The sequence below is a fragment of the Eretmochelys imbricata genome, chromosome 9 (assembly GCF_965152235.1).
Source record: "Eretmochelys imbricata isolate rEreImb1 chromosome 9, rEreImb1.hap1, whole genome shotgun sequence".
Lineage (NCBI taxonomy): Eukaryota > Metazoa > Chordata > Testudines > Cheloniidae > Eretmochelys > Eretmochelys imbricata.
Genome location: NC_135580.1, coordinates 2,188,116 through 2,210,062, shown reverse-complemented (window position 1 = coordinate 2,210,062; position 21,947 = coordinate 2,188,116). Strand labels below are relative to the sequence as shown.

Below are 21,947 nucleotides of genomic sequence, written 5' to 3'. Positions count from 1 at the left end.
AAGATTGCATACTGACAAATTAAAATAATGGAACAGTAAAATATACTTAATATTTTTGCAGAGTACAGTGTTCCTTTTAGAATTTGGCTACATAATTTGGCTCAGTTGTGTACAAGACACAAAGAATGTGATCCCTAACCTCTGGCATTTATAAATCTTAAATATAAACACCTGACAAGAATGCACTGCACAATCTAGAGGATGCTGATAGTTTAGAAAGATTTTATGTATTGGCATACCTAGCGGGGAGTGGTGTTGAACCAAATCGATACAAGTTTGTGTTTGCATCTTCAAAGTGGCGTACTAATTAAACAAATAAATATTTAGGCCCAGACAATTCGGCCACCTGACTTTATCAGTCCCTTGGTGGGGGAGAAATTCTCTGAGGAAGCTACTGAATTTTATTGATCATTAAGCCTGATTTCTCAGTATCTGGTCCTGAAGGTGTTAATTTTTCTACTGGCTTGCACAAAGATTTAGACTTCATTTTATAGAATGTTTCTGCTTTTGGCGGAACCTTTAGCCACTTTAAATGCCAAATGATGATTTGATTTAAGAACTCGATTTGACTGGAAATGCATGCTTAATCAGTTATTTTATGTTTAATAAAGCTTCTGGTTTGGGATTCAGTTGCACACTGAGGATAAACTAAACATATGTGTTGTATAACCAAGCAATGGCCATGATTATGTTTCTTAATGTTGTAGGTCTCTGACAAAGAGAAGATTGATCAGCTTCAAGAAGAACTTCTGCACACTCAGGTACGTAGTCCAGGTAACAAGGAACCAAAATTCAGAGGACCATATGTGCAAAACTCAAATTGACTGAACAAAAATGCACCTCAAATATGACATCTTGCAGAAATTGAAGGAATTTTTTAAAGATTATGCCTGGATCAGATGCTTCTACACTACAATTGATACTCCATCCTGAATTGGACAATGTGTTAGATTTACCTTTTTTTATTTTAGAGCTTTGTTGATTTGTCTTGATTTTTTAGTGTTTGCTTAGCTGGCATACTTTTGTTATAGAAAGGAAATGGGATTATACATAAAAAGATGACATTTTAATCTCTTAATCCATGAAATCACATTTCTAGAAGAGACACAAAGCTCTTAAAATGCATTAGACAGTCAAGCACCAGGGATCTGAGTGTGGAACAAGAGAAAGTTCTGTAATATTAAAAACCACAGAAGGTGGTATGCTAGTCTGTTTGTAGTCACAGTAGAATTCACAAGAACCGGTGTTTCCATTTCTTCCAGAAGAAGAGTTGCATTGTTGGCATAGGCACAATTAGAATATGTGGTTCTCTTACCAGACAGGTTTACGCCAATCAGTAACCATTTCCCTCCCATTTAAAGCCATTTTTGTAAGAGGTGTTGTGATATCTTTGCAGTGTGAATAGCTGCTAATGGCAAAGTTACAGAATGTTTTCCTTGGGATATTTTTGTCCATTTATCGATGGACTTTAGCAATCTGAAGCCAATAGAAGTGCTCAGGAAACTATCTTATAACCTTGAGCCATGCTGACAGCTACTGGCAGAGTGCTTCAATTTTCCACCTTTTTCAGATGACCAGCCCTTTTTAATTTTTTTTTTTAAACTATAAAGGCTTGAAAAAAGCTCAAACACCTGACACTTTACAACTTCTAAAACTTTTTCCCCCTTGAGCTGTAACAATTTAAAATAGTCTGCCTTTCATGTCAGCCTGGAGTGAATTTGGAACAGTTGTTCTAGAAACTGTGATGGGCAGTGGGGCCACAATGTTCAATTATGGACCTAAAGCAGGCTTCTAAATCCACATGTAGACACTGAATATAAGGATCTTTTTCTTGGTAATGGTGAGCACCCACAGCTTCCACTGATATATTAGTGACATCTATGGGAATTGTGGGTGCCCAGCACCTATGAAATTCAGGCTGCTCATTTTAGGTGTTTAAATATGAATTTAGATGTTCCAAGTTTGAACATTTTGGCTTAGTCCCATAGTTCTAAAATAGTCTGATGCTGGAGGTACCCTTTGTTTGTGATAGCTGAAAAATATACTGTCCAAAGCAGTGGTTTTCAACCTGTGGTCTGCAGATGCAGTGGTCCATGGACTGTGTCTAAGGGGTCTGTTAAAGGTTGTCGTTACCATAGAACAGTGGTTTTCAACCTGTGGGCCATGGACCCTAGGTGTCTGCAGACTGTGTCTGATATTTGCAAAGGGGTCTGCACCTCTATTTGAAATTTTTTAGGGGTCTGCAAATGAAAAAAGGTTGAAAACCACTGGTCTAAAGCATTTTTGTAAAGTGTACACAATTTGTAGAAGAAATATCAGTGAATGATATTCCTGTCCCTGCTTCCCTCACCATGAAATCCTTCATGGACCATAGTTTGATAACTTCTGGTTTAGGCTCTTACTACATCCTCTATATCTAGATTAACTAAGAATGGAATATCAAATGAAAGGACATTTTTAATAATGTCTCTCTTTGTTCTCTCCTATCCCTGACTTTTGATGTATTTCAGGTGTTTTTCTGGTTGTTTAAAAATTTTCATTTCATTCACGATAAAGATATAGTCAAGTTGGTTCTTCAATCTGTCATTTTTGAATAGTTTTCACTTGGTTATGTAGGATTTTAACAAGCTTTCAGTGGTTAAATATTTTCTGTGGTTTGGAAGGACTTGTTCGGAGAGTGAGTTTTTTTTCCATATAATAAAATTCTTAGATAGGGAAAAGTTTGCTAATCTGTGCACACTGTTTTCTATTTGTGCTACTGTTTTGTAGCTGAAATATCAACGAATTCTTGAGCGCTTAGAGAAGGAAAACAAAGAACTAAGAAAGCTGGTGTTGCAGAAAGATGACAAGGGCATTCATCAAAGGAATCTAAAGGTACTGTATCATATAGTTACATGGTAGTCCCTCAGAAGTGTGAGACCAGAATTAGTTCATGAGCGCTACAGTGGTTCATTAATACTTATTTAGCAATTGGTCTTTTAGCATCATAAATGCATCTTAATGTTTTTAGCTATTGATGAGTGGACTTTACACTTAAGGATACTGGGTAAGCAATTTCAATGAACCTCATTTCTAACTGTGCTTTAACTGTATGTAATTACATGTGTATAACAAGAACTGAAGTTACTAAGTCTATCTTGAAGATTACATAAATTAAAAAGTTGGATTTGTGGTTTGTGCAGCATTATGTAACTAAAATCTACATTATTGTAATTTAATTATAAAAATATTCTTCTAGCTGTTTGTATACAGTTCTCTAGCACCTCCATGGTTTGAAACGGGACTTTGAAACTTGGCAGAGAGGTAGTTCTGAGATCAAGGAAGTATCTTTTGATGGCCCCATATAAATCCATGAAGATTTAACGAAATAAAGAGTTGTTGAAAAAAAATCATTATTTTCAAGTGTTTTGCAAAGTATAGTTTGTTCTTCACTTGCTATCTCAAGCTCTGAGCATTCTATCAAAACTGTGCGTGCACCACCTCTTTTCAGTCTCCCTCATGTAGAGTACTTCCAAATGAGGCACAGACAAAACGGATCTTCCTCCTTGGAACCAGGAGATAATGAGTTTGTCACACTTGTACTGACTGAGGTTATTAGTTATTGGATTTGCAACTCTGGTGATGGAGCAAACCCTCTCTACAAGCTAGAAATTGAACCTAGATCTCTTATATGGGAAATCCATCATTCAGCCACTTTACTACACTGTTTCAGAATCTGCCAAACCTAAGTACTCGGCTGTGCTGTCTGTAAAATTGGGCATGACATGTATATGCACCCCATTGTTTCAATAAGCTAGAAATCCTTCTGCACAGGATAACAGACTACTTCTGCTGCCAGTTATTGTAGTTAATACTTTAGCTAAAATGGAAGTGGTCTGTGCTGCGGCACTGAAGGTTTAAGGCTCAAACCTTGATGAGAATGTAAGCACACAATAATCTTCTCTTATAAGACCTCAAGATGAAAACTGTTGGCACTTGGTCTTAGCTCTTTTAACCAGTTTAGTTTTCACTCCTGTATTTCAATTCTTTTTAGAAATCTTTGATTGATATGTACTCTGAAGTTCTAGACATTCTGTCTGACTATGATGCCAGCTATAATACCCAAGATCATCTACCTCGGGTAAGTCAGTGAAGTCTTAAAGGGTTATGTAACTTTAAGTGAAAATGTTACTTCCTGGAGTGAGTAATATAGTATACCATGCATGAAAAAGTTGTACGTGTTGGTTTGCAGACCCCAGATTAAGAGTTAGGGGTGATTTTAATCTTACACGCAGAAAAAACAGCCTAGATATTTAACCTAAAGATCTTCATATATCCCAGAATGATAAAAATTAGAGTTAGTCCATTTGCCTGATAATGCAGGACTTTTCCCTATAGTGTAGTTCTGAATGTTTTGTCCATTTCACTTTTAAATGATTTGTCAAACCTGCAGCCTTGAATATGAACCCTTTTGAATGCTGGGTGCTGGTGTCATTTTTGGTTTTGAATTTCTGCATCCATACATCCCACTGCAGTTTGGTACTAATTCAGATCCAGATTGAAAAAGGCTAACTTTCCAATTCATATGTGACCAAAATCTTGTGAGAACAGATCATGTGGCTTCATCACCGTTGAACCAAACCCCGAACTGGCCTTGAACCATAGACAAAGCCTGATCCAGATCCAGACACTGTTACTTTGCCCTATCTCTAGTTTTAAATGGCCCAAGTGGAAAAACTTTTGCATGAATAAAATCAGTTGTTTTTCTATTAAGGAATTCATTATTTGTTGTCAAAACTAATCAAATGTAACCAGTTCTAATATATGTTCTCAATTGGTTGCTACAGTGTATTGTTTAACTAAGCTGTCCTACTGAAGAAACTGCCTTAATTATGAAAAGCCAGTGACTTTCATTTAATACATAATACTTTCATTTAAGGTTGTAGTGGTTGGAGATCAGAGTGCAGGAAAAACCAGTGTGCTGGAAATGATTGCACAAGCCCGGATATTCCCTCGAGGGTCTGGGGAAATGATGACACGTTCTCCTGTTAAGGTAAGAAACAGTATCCTAACAGGTATCCTAACGGTATTCAAAATATTGTAAAGTATCCAAGTACTATACATTCACTTAATCTAAGCTAAGTTATCTTTGTTTGAATATCTGATTATTTTAAAAGCATTTAAAAGCATAAATGTGCTGTTGCATTGTTTCTACTAATGGGCTAAATCCTACCAGTACTTACTATCAGGGTGTAGCAGTTACTAATGTGAATGGTCCCATGGATTTCGATTGGGGTTACTCACACTAAGTAAACACTATGCCTAGACGTATTTGAAGAATGGGGGCTTCAATTTTTAAATGAGGAATAATACATAAATATGTGCTGCTTATGTCTGTTCACATTAATTCTGCCTCATCCTCCGTTTTGATTAATAATATTTCCCTAACTCGCGGGGTGTTGTGAGGAGAAATGCATTGAAAAGATTGTGAAGCGCTGTGCGATATACTGATGAAAAGTGCTATATCAGAGCTAGGTGTTGTTATTAGTTGTATTATTATTGTGCAGAGAGCTCCTATGACATCAGTGAAGGTGAAAATCAGTTGTGTGCCTGTGCATTTTAGGTAGGCAAGGTCCTTTTTTGCTTATGGAATATTTTAAATGCATAGCTATCTTCTTACCAAACTTGCTGAAGATAAAAAAAGTTATTAGAAACTGATTGTGCAGATGGAAAAAATAAATAAATAATACTTTTAACTATCTGCTTTTGGGTGAAATGCCACTAATATGAAAATAACTCCCATCTGACTGTTAGGAACTGGCCCGGAGACCAACAGACGGGTGTTAACACTTATCAGCACTCACACCAGAGACACCCGCTGGTTGAATGAGCACAGAGACTGAACTAGCCTCTTAGTCCTAGAGGTAGTCAGTGCAATCATGGCTGAGACACAGAACTGAAAGCTTGTACAGTCATTGTCCATTCCCAAGCCTACAATTTTGGCACAGAAATTTTTAGTGAATGGCGCAGTAGAGATGCAGGAAGAAAACTAAAAGGCACAGAAAGGTCACCAAATAATGTATTTTTACCTGCTGCCTTTAACGAGGAAAAGCAATAATTTTTCCCCTTTTTCAAACAAACTGAATCAGATTGATCAAAAATGATGTTTTAATCCTTGTTGCTACTAAGAAATATTACATTAATGCTTTCCTCCTCCCCAAAAATAATTTAAACAGTAACTTTTGTTGTTGGTAATATGGTTGGTTACAAAAGAAAAGAACTGACACCAAAAACGTGTACTGTTTAGGGTGGGTGGAAATGACTGTGGATTATATAGTGGGGGTGCTGAAAGATGAGGCCTGGGAGAGGCAGGGAGGTTGGAGAGAGAACTCACTCCTCACTGACCCTGCAGCTGTGGTTCCTGTCCCGCAGGGCTGGGCCCATCTCCCCGGTCCAGGCATTGTGAGCTGACATACACAGTCACAGCACCCCTCCATCTCCATCTGGGGGCTCCAGAATGACCCCACCAGCCTGACGCTCTGCCCCCAGCGCCTGCTGTACCCCCTCACACAGGTCCAACCTTCCTGAAGCCCCTGATTCCCCTTCCCCCTCACCATCCCTCTCTCCCCCACTCTCTTTACCTTACCATCCCTGCTGGCTAGCCCGAGGCCCTTGGATGATGGATTTGTCCAGCTTCCTGGACTCGACTGGTCCCCTGTGCCCAGAGTTGCTGCCGCCTTGGTTTTGGCAGGTAAAGACTTGGCCACCATCATGCGGCACGATGCAGAGTGCGTCCCAGTTGGCACATTGCACATGACATAAAGCAGAGTGGGTGCCAGCCTGTAGGGCTGGACCATGGCATGCTCCCTCCCAGCCACGTTTTAAAAAGTCAGGGAAGGGGATAGCCCTTTGGTTCCCCCATTGCTGGTGCTTATACCAGGCCCAGCCCCACAAGACAGGAGCTGCCGCTGTGGGATGGGCTTGTCACGGACTTTATTCAGATTCATGATTGCCATGAACTCCGTGCCAAAATCATAGCTTTAGCAAATTCGAAGAATGTCTAAAGGATTTCCATTTAGAGAGCTGTCAACCAAGCACCTTTCTTAGGTAGTACATTCCTTTGAATAATGATGGTAAATGTTAAAAACCCTTATTTTGTTTGTTTTGGGGGAGGGTTTCTGTCTTGTAAATCTTGGCTATTAAGATTTTATTAGTTACACATCTCCTCATCCTAAATATTAGGTAACACTTAGTGAAGGTCCCCACCATGTGGCTTTGTTCAAAGACAGCTCTCGGGAGTTTGATCTGACCAAGGAAGAGGATGTAAGTACAAGAAATGTCTTGAGATGAATGTAATCTTGATCACATTTTTGTTTGAAAAAACAGATGTCTATACTGGCTGTTGCCCACTGAGTATAGGGATTAGAAGACTGTTGAGCAAAGAGGGGTACTTTGTTAAATGAAAAGGAGTACTTGTGGCACCTTAGAGACTAACCAATTTATTTGACCATAACGAAAGCTTGTGCTCAAATAAATTGGTTAGTCTCTAAGGTCCCACAAGTACTCCTTTTCTTTTTGTGAATACAGACTAACATGGCTGCTACTCTGGAACTTTGTTAAATGTTACACTATGTTTCAGTGTCCTTGCTACCTAGAGCTGAATGGCAATGAAGTGGGCATAATAGTTAGAGCAGAAGACTGAGTGTAACAACTCCTGCTCCCGGGTACGCTACTGAGTTTTGAGAGTCCTTGGGCAAATCAGTAAACCTTTCTGTGCTTCAGTTTACCAAATTATAAAATTGATATTCTCTTACCTGCTTCTCCCGTGTGTATTGAGGCCTAGTCAATGATTGTAACAATGACCTTTGGATAAAAGGTGTTACCTAGCTGCTAAGTCATCTTGTTTGCCAATGTTGGTGTCTGTTATTGAGTATTCAAGTAACATTTGCCCATAGAATCATAGAATATAAGGGTTGGAAGGGACCTCAGGGACCCCATGATTAATATCATCTGATATCTTTGTGTCAAAACAGCTTGCAGCCTTGAGAAATGAGATAGAGATCCGAATGAGGAAGAGTGTGAAAGAAGGATGCACTGTCAGTGCTGAGGTAAGGCTCCCCATTCATTTCATGCAGAGTCTCATTTGTACTTGTCCCATCAATTATGAGGCTATGTCCAATCAGTTTGTAGCTATTTCAAGATCTTGTACTGTATAAAGAAATGTATTTATACCATAAAAATGGTTCTGCTGTCAGGCATCTTGGTCATCTGACCTCTTATTTAAAAAAAAAAGTCATACCCCATGGTGAAAAGTTTCATTCCAGCTTTGTTTTACAGACCATCTCCTTAAATGTGAAAGGTCCTGGTCTGCAGAGAATGGTGTTGGTAGATTTGCCTGGTGTCATTAGTGTAAGTACAGAGCAGTCAGTTAATACACTCTTACCAAAGGAAACAATCTTTCATTCCATCTTTCTTTTTTAAAATATATTCTATTTTTTTTAAAGACTGTGACGTCAGGTATGGCTCCAGATACTAAGGATACTATCTTTAGCATCAGCAAGGCCTATATGCAGAACCCGAATGCCATCATCCTTTGTATTCAAGGTAAATTAGGACGCTAGACAATAATCAAAATGGCATTTGCTTGTGCTAATTAAAACCTTGCAGTGTATTCTTTAGATCTTTCGTCTAGATTTCTAGAAAAATGACCCTGAACAGAAGTCAGTTCTTAATTTCTTGGTGCAGTTTTAGGAAATGTTCTCTAGGTAGGTCATCTGAAATATTGTGGGAATTTGCACTGTGGGCCCCACAGTACACTCTGTGATGTCTTTCTTTTTTTCTTAAATTCATGGCATTGTTTGGCCCTTTTGCCACTAATACAAAAAAAGCTTACAATTTTATTACTTTTAAAATATAACCAAGACCGTGGTAGTACTATTTAAAGGCAAGATTTCCCCAAAACAGTGTTCCTAAGCTAAGAGACCACGGTAGAGAGATCTTTATACTGAGAATTGTGTCATGTACTTTTTTCAAACAAAATTTTGGTGAATAGTTTAACGTCTAGGTGTATTTTAGTTTTAGTGGAAACTTATTTTTATCAGTAGTCACCAGGGGACAATAATTTTCTGATGCAAAGAACATACGCAAATTCGCACTGCTTGTGCCGAAAGCTAAATGCTGAGGGGCATGCTATCATTAATATTTTTAACTTAAACAATTTGCTAAAAATTAACTGTAGTGCCCACTGAATAGTCAGAGTTCGAGTGCTGTCTATCCTACCAAAGGTCTTGAAATGGCATCTTTAAAAATCTTTTCAGATGGGTCGGTGGATGCAGAACGCAGCATTGTCACTGATTTAGTCAGCCAAATGGATCCTCACGGGAAAAGGACAATCTTTGTTTTGACTAAGGTGGACCTTGCTGAGAAAAACGTGTCCAGCCCAAACAGGGTGACTATATAAGCCTTCTGTTCTAAGGCCACAGCATGTAGAGGGACAGTTGTGCAGAAAATTGTGGTGCAAATACAAACATGAAAGTGCATCTAACTTTTTGGGAAGGTTTTGAAAAGAAAAGAAGGAAAAGATGTCTGTTATGGCATCCAGTATGAGGGTTTTATTATTTTTAATCTGTGCAGGTTTTTGCTTTTACTGATTTCTGCTATATGACCTTGGTTAAGTAATTTCAACTCTGTGCCTTATTTTCCCCATCTGTAAAATAGGTATAATGATATTTACCTTCCTTTGTAAAGTGCTTTTTGATATATGGGAGTAAAATGCTAACTAACGTGCAGTTATAATTATTATTATTTTAAGTAATATCCAAGACAGTCAAAACATTTATTAGTAATAGGTTTATGTAAGTCTAATTGTTGTAAAAACCTGCAGTCCAGTCAACATTAAATTTCAAGTGGCTTTCCATCTTCTAGCTATGTACTGTGCATTTTGGTATTAAGTTTTTCCTGTATTTGTGTCTTTCCTTTAACTACAATTTTCAGAGTGCAGTAAAACCTCTGTGTAATCTCCTAAGAAAGTTAGTCCTGCGTAATCTATCTTTATATGTTGAGACATTTTAATATTGCATTAATGAAATGAGAGAATGGATACAAGATCAACATATTTTTTGTACTTATTTGCATAGATACAACAAATCATTGAAGGTAAACTCTTCCCAATGAAGGCTTTGGGTTACTTTGCAGTCGTTACAGGAAAAGGTAATCAGAGTTCTATGTCCGGTTCTTTTTTGTTTGTTGATACAGAATCAATGTCTAAATGGAATTGTTGTGGCACTCTCTCCTTTCTCTAGGAAACAGCAGTGAAAGTATCGAATCTATTAAAGAGTATGAAGAGGAATTTTTTCAAAATTCAAAACTGTTGAAGTATGTTGCTATTTATACTTTATATTAAAGTGAATCTCATCAATAAATGCTAGCATACATTCCCAGAGCTTAATGTTGTTTACAGACTTTTAGTGTGAAAGCACTGTGTATATGTTGCAATGTCTGCTAATCCTCAAAGCTTTGGGCGGCCCACTTTCAGTGAAGTGAAGAGATTCTGCTAACTTAGCAAACATACACTTTATCTGAGAAAAGAAATATGATTCATGTTGCTTAGACATTGAAATCCCAAACTTTCCCTCCGGGGTTACAGGGTACATGTTTTTTTCCTCATAATTCAAGGAGAACTCCAAATACAATTCTGTACACTGGATATTTTGTGGAGAGAGTCAATGTTTTAGGATGCTGCATGTTCTCATGTTAAATTGTTCTTCAGCATAGAAAGCAAAGATTTATTCCGGGAATAACAGCCCTGAAAAGACCATTTAAAAAGACTGCTATGTACATATGTATCCCTTTCTTTACAGGACATGTATGCTGAAGGCACACCAGGTGACAACAAGGAACCTGAGTCTTGCTGTGTCAGATTGCTTTTGGAAGATGGTGAGAGAGTCGGTGGAGCAGCAAGCAGATGCTTTTAAAGGTAATATTGTTTAATTTAATACCCTTGAAGGCAAAGCCTCATAGTATTGGCTAGTTAGCCATAATGTGTCCAGGAACTTTGCAAGTTTCCATTGCACGGCTCTGTGAATGATCTGTAATTCTAGGGTTTGTCATCCTCTGGCCAGCACATCTCTCCATAACTCCTTGTATGTAATCATTAATAAGACATTGCCATGTCATGTTGCCTGGGGGATCTCAAGTGAAGGATAGTTCGTGGCACAAAGGTCCCAACTTTATTAAATAAACAACAAGAATGTAAATATGTGAAGGAGAGAAATGAACATAGCTGCTTGGCCAGAACATGAGCCTCCCCTCATTCTGATTGGCAGATCTAAAGCTTAAAATAGCTTCCTGGCAAAAGACCCTATCAAACCCACCCACGACTGGACATGTGTCTTGCACCAAGCCACGCTGCTACGTGGGACAGAGTCCAAGTGTTCTCTGCCAGTGAGCCTTTTGATGAATCTCACAGTGCTGGGAGACATCCTATTTCTACACTGACTGTCCCAGGCCAAATGGCCGAAAAAACATATCTGCCTCCAAAACCTGCATCTGCTTCAAAGACGTGACATGAGGTAGTGGAACCGGTGGAAACCTGACCACAGTTCCGGCTTGACCTGAACAGAAAAGAGAGCACAATGGAGTGTTAACATCTCGACATCATACCTTCAGCAATGAAATGCCAAAACAATTTACCCGAGAAGAAAACCACTGGGCATATGCCCTGCCCTTGTTAATGGAGGGATAGGAGGGAAAACCTTGGCGCAGTAGGAGGATAGATTAAATGGCCCAGCTCAGCTAAGAACAGGAACTCTGTCCTTCCCAGCCAATAGTGGTCTGTCTGCACTGCAGCTGGCAGCGAGCCTCCCAACCCAGGTAGACAGACTTGAGCTAGCCTGCTAAAAATAGCAGTGAGGTCATTGTAACTTGGCCTGGAGCTGTGTATCTCAAGCTCACCCAACTCCTTCAGCTTAAGAGGCTGAACTCCAGCCCAAGTCACAACATCCATACTGCTTTTTTAGCATGCTCGCTTGAGCCGCTCTAGCGCAAACCGGTCTGCTCAAGCTTGGGAGTCTCACTGTCAGCTGCAGTGTACACATACCCTAAGAGGGCTCCTTAGAGCCAGAGGAGCAACCTTTGGCACAGCCTGACACCACGCTGGGCTGTGATAAGTCAGGTGTGGTGAGAAACCCCTGGCCTTCACACAAGAAAGCTTCAGGAAACCCAGCTCAGTCTCCACTGCCCTAGGAATCTGAGGAAGGTGGAAATCTAAAGGGGTAATGGCTGAGCCAAATTCATATTGTGTTAGCTAGGAGTCTAAATGTTTGTTGTGAAACAAATGTCCTCACTCTAACAGATGTACAGTGCCTTTGAATGATCTTTCCCCTTCTCGAAATTCTGGTGGTCATGTGTTCCACAAAGCTCCACCCACAGTTAACTGTAAAATCCTAACTAAACCTCATCCTCTAATTGAAACAGTTTTACTGGCGTTTCTAAACATGCTGCATGTGCTACAGCTGGATCTCCCTTTTTCTTGGCCCTGTCATCTTCGCAGTGCCATCTAGGGTTTTTACATTTGTTACCATGGCTTTTGGAGAGGCCTTACTGTTCGATTCTGAATGTTCCAAATTAGAAGTTGATTCTTTTTCTGAACAGTCCAAATTTTCCTCCTGTACAGTTATAACGGTCAGGTCTTGTGTTCCTTTTTATTTAAAAGAACTGGCATCTCTCAGGTTTGGACAACCTCTACAGTGGACAATTTGATAAGTAGCAACTTTAGCCGCAAGGAGAACTGAAAGGAAAGATGCAACCTGTGTGTCCTTAAAATGACTGAATTCACTCAGTTGCCAATTTGATAAATGTAACACAAAAGGGATATGCATAAATTGTACTTGATTGATTAATACCCCTGGTAGAGGCATAGCAATGAGACCACTAGCAGGGCCTTCATGTAAAACGGGACTTTCTCCATGGTCCTGCAAATTATAATCCTTTTCCACTACTATTGCCTGTATTTCTACTTAATTTGGATACAGCTTCATATTCCCCTTCATTTTCATAATCTAGGTTATATATGGTCAATGCTCCATCTTTTACTGAGCTTTGACATTTGTTTTTCCATAATCCGTATGGGATTCTATCACTTATTGTTGAAGATTTACTCCAGTTGTAACATATGTTTTACATCTTCTTCCCCCGCTCCTTATTAGCTAATTAAGGGAGAGATTATTTTCCAATCTACAAAAGGCATTTGCTCATTTTTTTCTATGTTATGTGCAAGAAAAAGTCTCTCACCTATTGCTCCTTTAACTTTTCAATAAAACTTGTTTGAGTGGTTGGAAGAAGTGTTTGACTGACTGTTTTTTGGAAAATAATGCACGTACCTTCCAAGTTTTTAGACCTCAAATGGAAAATCTTCCCACAATACGAACTTTCACTTATCCTTTAATCCTAGCCGTAACCCTAATCTGTGCAGACCTGACATGAATCTGTATCTTATGTGTTTTCAAAGTTGTGCTGTTAGTCCATGCAGTAAATAGTGTTTTATCCCAAGACTTAGTTATAAATTGTTGCTATGCTGGTTGACAATCCCATTCAAAGAAAACTTTATTTGAAATATGTGGTGTTCTTCCCTTCAATCCTTGATATTGGCTTATTCATTGTCGTGTCCAGGTCACTGTTATCATTGCATCCGGAGCCTCTGTAGGCAAGTCTGAGTCTTGCCTATAGAGCCTGATTTGCCTCAACTATTCTTATTTCTTGCTGTGCTGGAATGGTCTGTTGCTCTGTCAGCAGTGCAGTGTAAAGGCATGAACACAGAATCAGTGTTATGACATACAATTTCTTTTCCCTGTTACTGGGATGGCTCTCTCTGGTCCTGCACTTCCTCTTTTGTGCTCAGCATCTCTGGTTCCTCTGCCTATGGAGAAATCTCTCTTTTCAGGTACAACTTTAATTGACTGACATGATAGAATTTATCTACTTTTCTTTTTTCCTGTTTGAACCTAATTCTGTATGCAGAGGAACTGAGTCTATCCACGATATAGGGTGGCCCAGTCCATCAGTTACATATATTGTGTTTCAGTACAGCACACGGTAGGAGCATAACCTGATCTCCAATTTCCCAAGCGTTCTCTCTTTGTTCTTTATCAGAATAGGCTTTTGCCTTCCGTTTATACTTTCCCAATTTAATAGCTACCTGCAAGTGAATCTGATTAAGATGATTCTGTAATGCTTGCATATAGGTTTCCCGTTTAACCTCTTCTAACTGTGTGCTACTGGTATTCCACAAAATTCCTCAGGCATTCACGTAGTTCGCCCACTCACCACCTCAAAGGGTGTATGATCTGTGGAGGCAGCTGGAGTTGCCCTGAGTGCCAGTAAAATGAGAGGAATCAGGGTATCCCAATTGCATCCATTAGCATCTACCAGCTTCCGCAGCATTAGTTTGATGGTGTAGTTTATTTGCACTGCCATCCCTGAAGATTGGGGCCTGTAAGGCATGTGCAATTTTTGTCAACACCTTTAGAACACCTGCCCAGTAAAATGTTTTCCACTGTCTGACTCTATCTGAGTGGGGAGTCCCCAACGAGAGAAAACGTGTTCTACCAAGATTTTTGCCCAGAGTTAAAGCAGTATTTGCTTTTAAAGGAAATTCTTCCACTCATTTAGAGAACTGGACAATAATAACAAGAAAATATTGGTTTTCTCTTTGAGTTTTTGATAGGGGTCCCACAAAATCAATTTGCAAAGCTTGCCAAGGACTCTCATACATTTTGAGATCTTAAGGGAGCATTTCTTTTTGTGAGGGTAGGATTATTCTGTGCACAAACCAAACAGTTCTCACAGTACTGTTTCATATCCATCCTCATGCCTGACCACCAACCTATGGAGGTAAGTCGCTGCATGCTTTTGTATACCCCTGGGTTTCCTCTTGATTGTGTGTCTTGCACCAGGTAGATTGTTTCCCTGTGCAGCTGAAATGGTACAGCCCACACTGGGAAATGCTCTTCAAGGTACATCAACAGTCCATCTATGTACAATTCTAATTCATGCCTTTTATATGGGGAACTCTGTATCAATGAAGTCCAGGTTCCTTGTTTGTCATCTGACTTAGACAGCTGCCTAATTACCTTCACTATTTCTTGATCCTTTCCCTGCAAAGCTTTGAAATCTGGAACGTCTATGCTATTCTTCTGTGCTAAGTTGTTCCTTTGCTGTGCCTACTGGGACCAGATCTGGGCTTGCTATGGGATCTGTTTTCTTGAGTTCTTCCCATAGAATCCCACTACAAGCTCCTTTGTTAGCCAAGAACTCGGCATGATGGTTTTCCTGAGCATATGGTTAAAGTTTGCTATGGGCTTGCGGAACTTTCTGGACCATGGATCGCTTTTCTGGAGTGGACACTTGTATAGCTAATTTGCCAGTAAACTGCAAAAGTGAAGCATATTTGAGTGGAGCCAGGTCTGAGGATGTAACTGCATAAGCATCCCATACTGGTAAAAGTTCTGTGAGTGAGTTACACACCCAAGCTGAATCTGACAAAATGATAGTAGGTGGCACTCAAGTAAATGGATGATAACGTGAACGAATTGGCTACATGTTACAATTCCATTTTTGAAACGGGTGACATTTGTTTAGAAGATATTAAATCAAGCTGTAACTGAGTGTTAAGTGTTGGTTAATTTCCTTCTGTGATAGCAGTAAGTGGGGTACATTTTAAAGGAAATATTTTTCTGCAGTGAGTCGGAGCAGACAGTGGATTGGTTGAGGAACTTTGAATGTCTTTGATTAGACAGACACTAGATAGTTTAAGCTTAATATTTTACCTACCTTCAAATTGTTCCTGTCTGATGGCAGTCTGCCCCAATGATAAATATTTAGGCATTTATAGAATAGTCCCCTCAAACACTGGTAGATTCAAACCAACAATGCCTGTTAGTAGTTCTGGGCAATATTGTGCTGACTCTGTGCCAGCAGTTCACTGTAAAACTCTCTTCCCAAAGCTGGGCTACCATAAGTAGCCAATGCACAAACAGCTGCTACTGTGATGTTCATTTTAGTTCTGTTGAAAGTCCAGTGCTTGCCTAGTTGGGGCAGGGGTGAAAAGGGGGGAATGACTAGACTGGAAGACCTTCGTTAAGCACTTTGGTGGGGCTTAGGGTCTTGTGCTTGCCCTCTGTTGGAGTGAATTTCACCCCGTGTTAGGATCTGATCCTATTGCCATTGAAGTTGGTGGGAGACTTTTCCTGGACTTTAATGAGAGTTCGATTGACTCTTTAGCTAGGGAATAAAATAGAAGATAAGAAAGCACTACCAACAGCTGAGAGTTAAAAACAGTACTGTTTAATAGCTCCTGTTGAAAATAAGATCTTACAACATACATTTTGAAATGTTAATAAGCTTCTTTAGATAATCTGAATCATAAATGATGGGCAGAAAGAAAAATTATGAAACTGTACGTTATTGTGAAACTTACGTTTTGATCTTGTGCTTTTTCCTTTTTTTCATGTTCCATAACTGTTGCAATTAGTAACTTTTTTTAAATGGATTGAGTAATTATGAAATGATAGTTAAAGCCACAGAGGAATCATTTGCTAAATGTAAAGTTTCAGAGAAATGCGTTTGCTTAACATTAAAGCATGGAAGTGAAGGACAAATCTTAGCACAGCTTTGGATGATGGAATTGTGAGTTGTCATCATGTAACCATTGGTCACTAAAGAGCTTTATGGTCAAAAATGCCAAAATTTATTCCCTTTCTGTTATGGCCTTTCAAATTTGCCTATGCCTGAAGAATAAAATATATGATTTTTCTCAGTCATTTGGTTTACTTGAAATGTCAAATGCAAGATTGATTTCTCACAAGTAAGTTTCATGGGAATTTAAAGAACAGGTGAGTCCTTAGAATAGCCAGGCATTCTGAACAGATTATAAAGGAGTCTTAATAAATGTATGTCTCTGATTCTTCTTTTTCGTTCTATAGCAACACGTTTTAATCTTGAGACTGAGTGGAAGAACAACTACCCCCGGTTGCGAGAGCTTGACCGGGTAAATTCCATTACACGTTTACTTGATATGTTAGAAAATGTTTATTAAGATTATGGGTTAGAAATTATGAGTCTTATTCTCATTTGTACTGTGGCTCCTTTGCTGCACTCTGGCATTGTAAAGGGACCTTAAAGATGGCATAATTGACATTTACATCACTTTTAAGGCCTATTTCAGCTACCAGAACTGTGTAAATGAGAATTAGGCCTTATGTGATATGAAATCAGTCACTTCAAAAATTCAGTCATTTGAGTTTCACAAAACATAAGTCTCAGTTTTCAAATAGCTGCAGTGCTGTTAAAATCCTATAATCGCTACAGAGTTGCTGTACTCATCAAAATAACAAGGAACGATGTTGCTTTGTAATCATGTAGATTATTGTTCTGTCAACTCTTCTTGTCTTCCCTGTCCTTGTAGGAAGACAGGATATTGATATAATGATCTTTTTCTTTGAGTTCTTTGTAAAAGTTCTTGGATGTTTTAATACCCAGCTTGCTCACAGGAATGGAGCAGCTGTGCAGAAGAGCATAGCATGATACACTAGGATATTATGGTACAAGCATAAACGCTGGCCAGAACACAACTGGAAGGTTTCGTTTTAGGTTTACAAGCCATGAAAAAGTATTCCCTTGCCTCGCATAGAAAGTTAAAGTCCAGGCATATTCAAGGTAAAGTCATCATCACAGAGTCTTCACTGACTTTCATGCTTATCTTTTGCATAGAATGAACTGTTCGAAAAAGCGAAGAATGAAATCCTTGATGAGGTTATAAGTTTGAGCCAGGTCACACCAAAGCACTGGTACAGTAACTATTTAGTTTCAAATTTATGCTACATGTTCCTCTTCCAAAAACAGATGAGAGATTTTTTGTTTATCTTACAGATTTTTGTTTAGATTTAGAATAAAAAAGGATAATTATTGCCTAACCTTCTGATTGAGTGATTTCCTTTGTCCACCTTTCCACCATAACATGTTTCTTATTCTAGATCACCAAACTTGTTTGTAGTCCCTGGTCAATATAGTACATTTTTCTGCCACCTCAGGAAGAATTGATATAACACACACTCTACAGTTCCAGGAGTGAACATGAACATGCAAAGCAAGGATGCTTTTAAACTTCGATAATGACTCAACAATTGGTCGTGTTCTCATTAAAGATGAATTTTTGTAATCCCTTAATCTTCCTGGTTTGGGTTACCACCATATATGCTGAGATAACACGTGTGTGTGTGCGCATATGCGCAACCTTGAAAATATTAAGTTCTGTATCTTCTTTGAGAATCAGAGATTTGAGCGTTGAAAGACGAGATACTTCTAAGCCCTAAAGTTGGCTTAACGGTCCCTGTGACAGAGTGCTAGGTATGAAACCTAGCATAGCAGATTGGAGCTGCTGCGAACAGAGTGCTGACTCAGGGTTTCATACCTAGCACTCTGTTCACAGTCCCTTTGAGGATTCCTTCTACACAGAGGACTCCTTGGCTAGCATAGAGTCACTGTGCTACATTCTATCCATGTCCTGTCCCAGTAAGACTGGTGTAGCCAGGTGAAAAAGAGCATATCCCAAACATTCGTACATTCTAGCTTCAGCCACTTTTGCACCTTTTACCTCTTGAACTGCAGCTTGGTCACAGTTTAGAATCTGGGCCAATGCTAAGATTCCAGTTCATTAAAGAAAACAATTCCCTTAAAACACATCTAGGCCCATGAATGTTTTCTGTGCAGAAGATTTTTCTGAGTTCATATTCTGGCCTGCGGTTTCAGAGTTCAGTGCATTCCTTGGGTAATCTAACCCATCACTTAGCTCCTCTGTTTGACCCACTGTATCACGTGTGTGTGCACTATAGATGATAGGGAAACTTGAAACCTGGGCCATAAAAATATCCTTGTGTGAGCCATTGAGTTCAGAATGATATGCATCAAGCGATCAGTGCATCTGACGTGATAGTGACAAGTTGCTGAGGACTCCACGTTTTTCTGTCATACATTAAAAATTTCCATTATGTCCTGGGTAGGGTTGATTTGTTGATCTGATGAAACTGGCATGACAATAAGGAAGATCTTGAGACTGCATTTGCTCATAGTCACAAGATCCTGCCCCACTCTGTGGCTTATCGTAAGGAACAAACGCCAGACCTGGTGGTTCCAGCACAGGCCTAAGCAAAAGTATCATGCAATATCATCACTCTCAGTAGTGGTAGTGGTGTTGCTCAAATAAATGAGGTTGTGTGAATGTGAAGCAATTACCTTGTTTTGAACAAAAGCTTTTAAGGAAACCAACATTTTTGCCAGAGGCAATAATAATTTTTATTTACTGATGGTAAATTTTCCAGAATTCTTTCCTGGTTCTTAAATACTTGTTCTTTTTAGGTTCCTATGAATAGTTTTATAAGCTTTGAAAACCTATTTAAAAGCCTTTTCCAGCTTTAAAGAATTGAGTGACTTCAGCCTCATCTATATTGACTTGGCAGGCAGACAGTTTTGAAGTTACCACAGCTTGGGGAGAATAGGGATATTTAATAACAGTGAAGCAAAGATTTGACTTGTCATTATGCTAGTGAGATGGAAGGAGCTGAAGTGACACTTCTGAGAAGTTCCTCAGTCATTCCTCCTGAGTCGGCATGTCAGCTGGCCATGAGACTGCTGTGTCCTGAATATTTTAATGACAACTCTGCCCTCTTTAGCTCATATAATGTTAAATCTTCCAAAACATTTTAATACGGTATCATTGTAGCTGTGTTGGTTCGAAGATATTAGAGAGAAAAGGTCAGTGAGGAGCTGAATATGAGCTCTGAGTACACTTGAAAGTTTGTCCTTCTCATCAGCAGAAGTTGATCCAATAAAAGATATTACCTCACCCACCTTGTCTCTCTGAAATGTTTTAAAACCATATTTTAAAAAAATTAATTTGGGGGTTGAATCATCACTAATAAAGCCTATATTTTATTTGATTGTATATTAACGTCTGTACTGCAACACAAGTAGGAGAAATGGTTGTTAGCTCCATAGCGACATGGGAAGCTAATTTGACAGGTGAACTTTGATATATGCTCATGATGAGATGGACTTGTAGGTTGGAATTCTCAGCTAGTTTCATCAGTCAACAAGCCTATGAATTATGCGTAAAAATTCCAGATACCATCTTTGTTCATTCAGCAGAATGAAAGTAGGGAGAAGTTCATGGTTTGGGGGTTGGTGTTAGGAATAATGAAAGTACAAGAAGGCATCTGTTTTGTCAGTCTGTTAAAGTACTGGCCATATGGATTAGAACTCTACGGACTGGAAGTTATCACGTTATACCTTTCAATTTAGGGAGGAGATTCTTCAGAAAACATTGTGGGAAAGAGTATCTACTCATGTGATTGAGAACATCTACCTGCCAGCAGCACAAGCTACGAATTCAGGGACATTTAACACCACTGTGGACATCAAGCTGAAGCAGTGGACTGACAAACAACTGCCTAATAAAGCAGTAGAGGTTAGAACTTAATTAGCTGAATGCATTTTAGTTTTATAAATAAAAATATCTCCTTGCTTTCATATTTACAGCTCTTTATTTTTCTGTTGGAAGCCTGTTAAAAGGAAGGTTAGGAGTTATAAGTAAATGACAGTAGAGGAGCAGTTCTTCCGATTCCGGATGTCCATGCTCCTGACCATTGCAGCCAGTCACTGGAGATTGGCGAGCTATTGTCTTCCAGGGGTGTGCGCCACAAAAACCACTGGCAGTGTTATTTGGCCGTCTCACTAATCGCTCTTAAGTGGCAAAAAGCTGGAAGCTAACTATGTCCATATTTCCCCTCCTCCCAGCAGAAGAATTCCCCTTTGTGTTCATCTGTTGTTGCTGCTCAGTGAGCAAAGTTTAGTGTTAATTTCTTTTATATGTGAGCCACAAAAGCAAATCACTGAATTCTAATATCTTCCGTTTCTTGGTGAGTGAGTATTGCTGTCTGCATATTTGTAAGATTATGTTAGTGACTGTAATACATACAGCTGTTCAAAGTAATGGACTGCTTCAGAAGGTAACTTTCTCTTGTTAAAAGAAAAGGAGTACTTGTGGCACCTTAGAGACTAACCAATTTATTTGAGCATAAGCTTTTGTGAGCTACAGCTCACTTTCACTCACTTTTTTTTGCGAATACAGACTAACACGGCTGTTACTCTGAAACCTTTCTCTTGTTAATTTTCTAGGTAGCATGGGAGACTCTGCAGGAAGAATTTTCTCACTTCATGACAGAAAAGAAAGGAAAAGAGCATGATGACATCTTTGATAAACTGAAACAAGCTGTCAAAGAAGAAAGTATTAAACGACACAAGTGGAATGAGAGAGCAGAAGACAGCCTGGTACAGAGTGGTATTTGTTCTTGTGGCTGCCAAACAAGTTGCCTTTGAAATCATTTGATTTAAGATGAATGTTCATTTTGCTTGCATTTTTTTTGTTAAATCCCTAATAGTGTTAGAAGAAGTCCTAGGAAATGTATCAATCTCTGCTTTTGAATGTCATGATCTGAATCAGTGGTTCTTTGGTTTATTATTTAATTTAATTTTATTTTATTTTATTCTTTATTACCTTTCGTGGACCAGCTTACCTTCCCAGTACCCAATAATCTCACTGTTTGGTTCTCAGAGGTTTTTTCTTTGCCCATGGACCACAGCCTGAAAATCACATCCACAAATAAAATGAATTGATAATATAAAGCCTAGAAATGTAGTAAAGTCATAGCATTTACCTGTGCCTCTGGTAGGCTGGTTCCATGCTCCAGTGGGATTCCTTGTGGACATTCTTGACATTGTATGCAGTGTTGTGGCCATGTTGGTCCCAGGATACTAGAGAGACAAGGTGGATCAGGTAATATCTTTTATTGGACCAACTTCTGATGGTGAGAGAGACAAGCTGATCCGTGGGTTTCTTGTATATAGTTGTCTGATCA

General features: G+C 39.1%; 1 protein-coding gene across 7 annotated transcripts in view; it reads left to right on the top strand.

Annotated features, from left to right (window-relative positions):
• OPA1 (OPA1 mitochondrial dynamin like GTPase) overlaps positions 1-21,947 on the top strand; it is an 83,589-nt gene that overhangs the window by 22,867 nt on the left and 38,775 nt on the right. For all 7 annotated transcript variants that reach the window (XM_077827031.1, XM_077827027.1, XM_077827029.1 and 4 more), the window contains 16 exons: positions 708-761; positions 2,770-2,874; positions 4,034-4,120; positions 4,919-5,032; positions 7,222-7,302; positions 8,013-8,087; positions 8,317-8,388; positions 8,484-8,583; positions 9,297-9,427; positions 10,116-10,188; positions 10,281-10,353; positions 10,839-10,954; positions 16,959-17,023; positions 17,746-17,822; positions 20,332-20,497; positions 21,208-21,360. In XM_077827031.1, the coding sequence (XP_077683157.1) occupies positions 708-761; positions 2,770-2,874; positions 4,034-4,120; positions 4,919-5,032; positions 7,222-7,302; positions 8,013-8,087; positions 8,317-8,388; positions 8,484-8,583; positions 9,297-9,427; positions 10,116-10,188; positions 10,281-10,353; positions 10,839-10,954; positions 16,959-17,023; positions 17,746-17,822; positions 20,332-20,497; positions 21,208-21,360 (1,542 nt within the window). The remainder of the gene's footprint in view (positions 1-707; positions 762-2,769; positions 2,875-4,033; positions 4,121-4,918; positions 5,033-7,221; positions 7,303-8,012; positions 8,088-8,316; positions 8,389-8,483; positions 8,584-9,296; positions 9,428-10,115; positions 10,189-10,280; positions 10,354-10,838; positions 10,955-16,958; positions 17,024-17,745; positions 17,823-20,331; positions 20,498-21,207; positions 21,361-21,947) is intronic.